This window comes from Primulina tabacum, chromosome 6, assembly GCF_025594145.1.
Source record: "Primulina tabacum isolate GXHZ01 chromosome 6, ASM2559414v2, whole genome shotgun sequence".
NCBI classification, from domain to species: Eukaryota; Viridiplantae; Streptophyta; class Magnoliopsida; order Lamiales; family Gesneriaceae; genus Primulina; species Primulina tabacum.
In genome coordinates, this window is record NC_134555.1 from 1 (window position 1) to 7,174 (window position 7,174).

At 50.1% G+C, this 7,174-nt stretch overlaps 1 protein-coding gene across 1 annotated transcript; it reads left to right on the top strand.

Moving 5' to 3' along the window:
* The first annotated feature begins 3,533 nt into the window (after positions 1–3,533).
* LOC142548321 (uncharacterized) lies at positions 3,534–6,548 on the top strand. The gene has a single exon (XM_075656628.1). The coding sequence runs from the start codon at positions 3,534–3,536 to the stop codon at positions 6,546–6,548; it is 3,015 nt and encodes a 1,004-aa protein (XP_075512743.1).
* Positions 6,549–7,174: the final 626 nt, after the last annotated feature.

Sequence of the window (7,174 nt, forward strand, 5' to 3'; positions counted from 1 at the left end):
AAAAAAAAAAAAAAATAAATAAAAAATAAAAAAAAATAAAAAAAAAAAAAAAAAAAAACCCTAAACCCTAAACCCTAAACCCTAAACCAAACCAAACCACCCCGAATGCTCTCACCCAAAAAAAACCCAAAAAACCCCCAAAAATCGCCAAAACTTGCTGTGCTCCGCCGCCATGTCGCCGCCGCCGGTTTCCGGCCGGTTCACCCCTTCACCCGAGTTGCCTCACCTTGATGACCAACATACTCAAAAAATCAGCTTCATTGGAAAAGGATTGCCCGTCCAAATGCCCTCTTCAATTTCCGCAAATTCCGGCCACCTTTGCGTCGACAGTCTCCACCGGTCCGATTGCCGCCGATCATACATCATTTGAAGAGCCTCCTCACGGCGACTCATGTGTCCAAAATCAGAAAGATCGGAGTCCGTTTTGCCCAGCCGATTTTACATCCAAAGTTGCGTCGGTACTGTTCACCGCGCCACGTCCCCACGTTTCTGTCCACATCGGCCGATTCCGGAAACCTCTGTTCAATACGGGACCCCGATCTGGAAAGCCCATGAGCCAGACGATTCCAACGCCACAAGCCCCGTCGGCAACGGTGTTCAGCGCCGACGGGAATTTCAATCTACGTTTCCGCCGCAGAAACCCTAACGCCGACGGGGGTTTTTCTTCAATTCCGGCTGTCGTCGCCGCTCCCGTTGGTCAAGTCCTCGTGAACCATATACTCCACCATCTATGGGTAATCCAATTATATCTTCAAGTTCAGCTAATTCATCGCCGATCAGAAACGCCCAAATTGCGATTTTCAATCGATTTCATCCAATTCTAGTGTCCAATCGGCCCCCTCCGACTTCCGGTTCTCGTGCTTTGATACCGGTTCGGTACTCCCCATGATGTCGCCGCGAACGCTGCAACTCCGGCCGATAACTCGCGGGTTCAACTCGGGCGAGTCAAACCGTCGGTGTGACCGAGTTGACTCGGCAGTCAATGGTTCTGCATCTGCGGTCAAACCCGTCGTTCGTGCTGAGGTTCGGGCTACTGTTTCTTTTCGTGACGCTCTTGCACCTCCGTCTCCTCGCACCGTGCAGGAAAAGTTTCGAGGATGTGCGTAATTCGATGGAGGAGCTGCCTGAGCCGTCTATTCTGGATGGTAAGCCGGGTATCCGATTCCCGGTTGAGGTAATTTCTTCACTGATCGAACCTTTTAAATATGCTCTAGTCGGTAAATTTCGGGGAACAGGTCCTTAGTCCCTAATTCTTCGATTTCTGTGGGCTTTCGAAAAAAATGGGACTAGTGCGATCGTTTGACTTGAAATTCTTACCCAGAGGTTTTTTTGGTCATTTCTCTCTCATGTGAAGAAGATTACGCGCGCGTTTGGTCGAGGGGGAACATTTTTTGTGGACCACTTGGGATCCGTTTTCTAAGTGGACCCCCGAATTTAATCTGCATGAGGAATCCCCCATTGCGCCAGTCTGGATCCGTTTTCCGGGCTTACCCTTGCATTTGTTCAAACAAGCGTACTCTTTTTGCTCTTGCGAGTCTTGTAGGTAAGCCTGTTAAGATGGACGACCACACCGCTGATGTCTCTCGAGGCGCTTTTCGCCCGAGTATGTGTGGAAATTGATGTTTTACAGCCTCCCATTCAGCAGGTTTGGGTTGGTTGGGGTGATCACACACAGGTTATGATGTCATTTATGAGAAGATCCCCGCATATTGCATTGACTGCAAGATGCTGGGACATTCAGTTACCGTGTGTTATTCTCACGGGAAGAATCCTAGGCCGTCGAGGCCTAAACCCGTTTTTCAAAAATCTCAAGATCCAGTTCCTCCCAAAGCACAAACACCCCAGGAGGGTGCTGTTCCTGTCTTTAATCCTGGACCACAGCCTCAGCTTCATTTAAATGGCGATGGCCCTAGACGTAGACGGAGGAGGCGGCCTGTGCACAGGGGTCCTCCTGCTGGAGCCCCCCCTACAGTTCCTGATGTTCCGCATCAAGTTACTTCCTCAAATGCCTTTGAGGTTTTGTCACCCTGGCATGATGAGGCTCAGCGTTGCGACGCTACTGAGTTGGTTGGTCTTAATCCTGATCTTGGATCCCACTTGGAGGTTGTGGGTGATGGTTTACTTGGAGATGCTCCTTTGGATCAGGCTCCTGTTGTTGATGTTGACCCGATTAGTTTGGGTCTGCCCATTGTTGACGCCTTACCTTCGGGTACGGCTTGTGTGTCTGTTCAGTCTTTGGTTCATCAGTTTGAGGAGGGGGGTTTTGGCACTTCTGTTCAGTGCATGGAGAATCACAGCTGCCATTCGATTCCTTCCATTCCTTCTTCTCCAGATGTTTCCTCTCATCTTGAGGAACTTGTTGCTCAACAGGGGTCTCCTGTTTGTGAGCGGATTGTCGAGCGTATGTCTGCTGATGACCTCGACACGGGGTTTGATCGACATTCTGATTCTGGTGCTCAGGATACTGATATGTCGAACGTGAATAAAAGGAAAAAGGAAGCGTTGGGAGTTTCGTTTAAGCGGCGGCCGGGTGCTTCTGCTCATCGATCTCCATGAATTCCCTCATTTGGAATGTTCGGGGACTTCGGAGTTCGGAGTCCCAACAGCGGCTTCATGCTTATGTGAAGGCGCATCAGATTAAGATTTTGGCCATTTTGGAGCCGATGATCATGTTGGACCAGAGGTTCATGACTCGCCGTTTGGTTTTTCTAGAGTCATTTCGAATCTTCTGGTAATATTTGGGTTTTTTTTCATCCGCGGATGTGCAGACTGAGTGTGTTTTTGATCATGCTCAGTTCCTGCACATCAAGGTGTCCGCCTCTTTTTTACCGACTGAGGTGTTTTGTTCATTTGTTTATGCCAGCTGCGGCTACGTTGAGCGCAGAGATCTTTGGTCTTCCCTTCTTCAGGTCAAGCCTGCTCTGGGTCCTTGGCTTGTTGGCGGTGATTTTAATGTAGTCAGAGATGCATCTGAGTGTTTGGGCACCCGTGGTGGTAGGCTTCTACCCATGGAGGAGTTCAATACTTTCATTTTGGATTCTGGTATGGTTGATGCCGGTTTTGAGGGCTCTTCGTTCACATGGACGAATAAGACCATTTGGAAGCGGTTGGACAGGGTTATGGTCTCCGTTGATTGGGGTGATCATTTCAGCTCCATTCGTGTTGAACATCTTCCCCGTACTTTCTCTGACCACTGTCCGCTTTTGGTCACCGCTCCGGTTTTTGCCCGTGGGCCGAGCTCGTTTCGCTTCCAGCGTATGTGGCTTCGGCATCATGGTTTTTTGCAGACTGTTCGGCTTAATTGGTTTCTGCCTTGTAGTTTGAGTGGTATGCCTCGCCTTTTTGCTAAGATTAAGCGCCTCAAACATCACCTCAAGTGGTGGAATCAGGATGTTTTTGGGAACCTTTTCGATAAAATCATTGAGGCTGAGAGGGCTGTTCGGTCCGCTGAGGTTGTCTGTGAGGCTGATCCTTCTGAGTTAAATTGGACTTATCTGTCTGATCGCAATGAGGATCTGGCCCGTGTCACCGCCATGGAGGCGGATTTTTGGAGACAGAAAGCTGCTTGCCACTGGTTAGAGGATGGTGAGAGGAACACCAAACTCTTTCACAACATGGTGAAGAAGAAAAGGGTGGCGAATAAGATTTTCCGCATCTGGGATAATGGGGTATGCCTGACGTCTCCTGAGTTGATTCAGCAGTCGGGAGCCTCGTTTTTCCAGCATTTGCTTACTGGTGACCCCTCTGCGCTTGCGAGTCCTGATTTTTCGGGCTTCCCCTCCGTTATCTCTGCTGTGGAGAATGAGGGTATTGTTGCGACCCCTTCTTTGGAGGAGGTTCGTGCGACCGTCTTCTCCATACATCCTGATAGTGTGGCTGGGCCTGATGGCTTCTCCTCGGCGTTCTTTCAGCATTGTTGGGAGATTGTTCATCAGGATGTTTTTGATGCTGTCCTGGATTTTTTCAGGGGTTCTCCCCTCCCCCAGGGTTTTACCGCCACCACAATCACTCTGATCCCCAAAGTCGCGGGTGCTCATGCTTGGTCGGACTTCCGTCCGATTAGTCTGTGCAATGTCACTAATAAGATCATCTCTAAGCTGTTGTACTCTCGGCTGAGGGTTGTGGCGGAGAGACTTATTTCACCGAATCAGAGTGGCTTCGTTCCGGGTCGGATGATCTCCGATAATATTCTCCTAGCCCAGGAGCTCACTCACAGTCTCACTCTCCCCACTCGTGGCGGTAATGTTATCCTGAAGTTGGATATGGCCAAGGCCTATGACAGGGTCCAGTGGCCTTTCCTCTTCGAGGTTTTGAGACACTTTGGTTTCTCGGAGCGGGTTGTGGAGATGGTCTCGGCTTGCATATCTCATTGTCATTTCTCCGTGAACATCAATGGCTCTCTCTCGGGGTTCTTTGGTTCCACTAGAGGCCTCAGACAGGGCGATCCCTTGTCCCCCATGCTTTTCATTTTGGGGGCAGAGTACCTATCGCGCGGCCTTGACCGCCTCTACCTGCAGCATCCTGAGCTCAGGTACCGCTCTGGTTGTGATATCCTGATTTCCCATCTGGCTTATGCTGATGATGTCATTATTTTCGCCAATGGTGGGTCTCGTAGTTTGCGGCGCCTTATGGGTTTACTGCATCATTATGAGAATTGTTCGGGTCAGCTGGTGAACGCTGTCAAAAGTTCTGTTATCTTGCCTCCGAGGTGTTCTGAGCGACTTCGCTCTCGGATTTTGCGCATCACCAGGTTTGCGGAGGGTCATTTGCCCCTCAAGTACCTCGGAGTCCCCTTGTTTAGGGGTAACCGAGTATGTTCCCTTTTTGAGCACCTCCTACAATCTGTTCGTAGGAAGTTAGAGGGTTGGGAGATCCGGACGCTCTCTCCGGGTAGCCGCATAACCCTTATCCGCAGTGTGCTCCTCTCCATGCCGATTTATCTGTTTCAGGTGGTACAGCCACCGCTTGCTGTCATGGAGAAGCTTGAGCTGGTTTTCAACGCTTTTCTCTGGGGGTCGCGGACACTGGAGAAGAAATGGCACTGGGCCAAGTGGTCTCGAGCCTGTCTCCCAGTGATGGAGGGTGGTCTTGGCTTCCGCAGATTGAAAGATCTGGTGGATAGCTTTTCTATTAAGTTGTGGTTCCGGTTTCGGCAGGGCTCCTCTCTCTGGGCAAGATTCCTTTTACGGAAGTATTGCCAGATGGATGCTCCTGCCTCTGTTCTCCCTCGTGGTTTAATATCCCCCACCTGGCGTCGTCTCCTACGGATCAGACCTCGCGCCGAGCCCGGCATTCGCTGGCGCGTTGGCCTTGGAGACGTGTCCTTTTGGGATGACATATGGTTTGGGGATACTGCTCTGTCCAGCCAGTGTGAGGTCCGTGGGGGCCGTGCTGTTCGGGTTTTTCACTTTTTGTCTGAGGGGGCTTGGGATTTAGATCTTCTTTGCGCTGTGGTGGCCCCTTCTGTTGCTGAGGCGATTACCTTGACCCCGATTGCCTTTGGCGAGCCTGATTTTGCGCTTTGGATTCACAGTTCTGACGGTGCTTTTTCGATTAGGTCTGCTTGGGAGCTTGTCCGATTGAGAGACCCTGTTTCTGATATCTTGACTCCTTGTTGGGGCCGTTGGTTGAGGCCCACGATGTCTTTTTTTCTTTGGAGATTTTGGCATCAGTGGCTCCCGATGGATGATATGCTCCAACGTCGTGGCTTTGAGTTGGTTTCTCGATGCCAGTGTTGTGATATGTCGGAGACATTTACACATGTCTTCATTGATGGCCCGATAGCCCGTTATGTCTGGCATTTCTTTGGGGCCATATTTCGTGTCCGGATCCCCTGCACAGGGGATCTCAGGTTGTTCCTTAGCGCTTGGAAGAGAAATCTTCATTGGGCACCTGGGGGCCACGTCAAGGAGTTTCTGCCCTTCATTGTTTTGTGGTTTCTCTGGATGGCTCGTAATGATGCGAAGCACCGTCAGTTGCGTATTTCTGGGGAGACTGTGAAGTCTCAGATTTTGTCTTATCTGCGTCTTGCCCATGCTGCTTTCATTGTTAAGCCCAAGCACTGGCTTGGTGCCTTTGAGGCGGCGAGATCGCTGGGAATTTTTGTTGCCTTTCAGCGGACCCATAGGTTAGCGATTGTCCGGTGGCTCTGTCCACCACCTGGGTGCTTTAAGCTGAATGTTGATGGGAGTTCGAGGGGCAATCCTGGGGAGTCGTCTGTCGGTGGTGTTGTGCGTGATTCTTCTGGCAGAGTGGTGCTCTCCTTCAGCGAGTTTATCGGAGTCGGGACCAATGTCCGGGCGGAGCTTTGGGCGGTTTGGAGGGGCCTTCTTATCTGTTCCGATCTCGGTCTTTTTCCCCTTTGGGTTGAGACCGATTCTCAGATTTCTCTTCAGATCCTGCGTTCTCGTCGGTGCCATTGGGACCTTCATCATACAGTCACTCGGATTCTGTTTCTTTTGAGGGGGGCGGGCGGTTCATTTTTCACATATTTTTCGGGAGGGAAATTCGGTGGCGGATGCGTTGGCGGCGAGGGCTCATACCATTAGGGTTTATACCTTAGAGTTAGGTCCTTCACTACCCAGACACATATCCATACTGACCCGCTCGGATATCTCCGGGCTTCCCTACCTTAGATACAGATGTTCTTAGCTATTTGCAGCCCCTTCCTTTATTTGGATCTATTTCTATTATATATATATATATTTATATATATCTATATGTATTTTTTCCTTTGCAGGTACTGTCTCTTTGGAGTGCTTTGTTTCTTTGGATCTGGGTGGACTCTCGCACCTTCTCCATTGGTGCTTTTATTTGGACCACCCTGTTCTCTGGCGGTCGCTCTCTGCAGGCTTCTCCTTGGCCGCCGCTTTCTATATTTTGTGTTCTCTTGCCGGGTTTATGGTGGCTTTGGATGATCTCTCTCAGTGGTTTCTCTGGCCCAGAGCTCCATTCATGTCGGTATTTATATGTTCTCTGCTTTTGCTACGTGCATTGGTGGCTCTCCATGTTATCTCTTGGCTACCTCTTATATCAACGTTCCAGTCACGCTTGGATTTATGACGTTATGAGCTCCATACGTTTTCACCTTCTTCTGGGGATTTGAAGTTTCTCTTACTTCAGCTGGATTGCGACCGATCTCGGACTAGGACGCCATTTTCATGTTGGACTTACA

Bases quoted from the DNA above. Each gene is read 5' to 3' on its own strand.
- LOC142548321 (XM_075656628.1), top strand. From the start codon at position 3,534: ATGGAGGCGGATTTTTGGAGACAGAAAGCTGCTTGCCACTGGTTAGAG.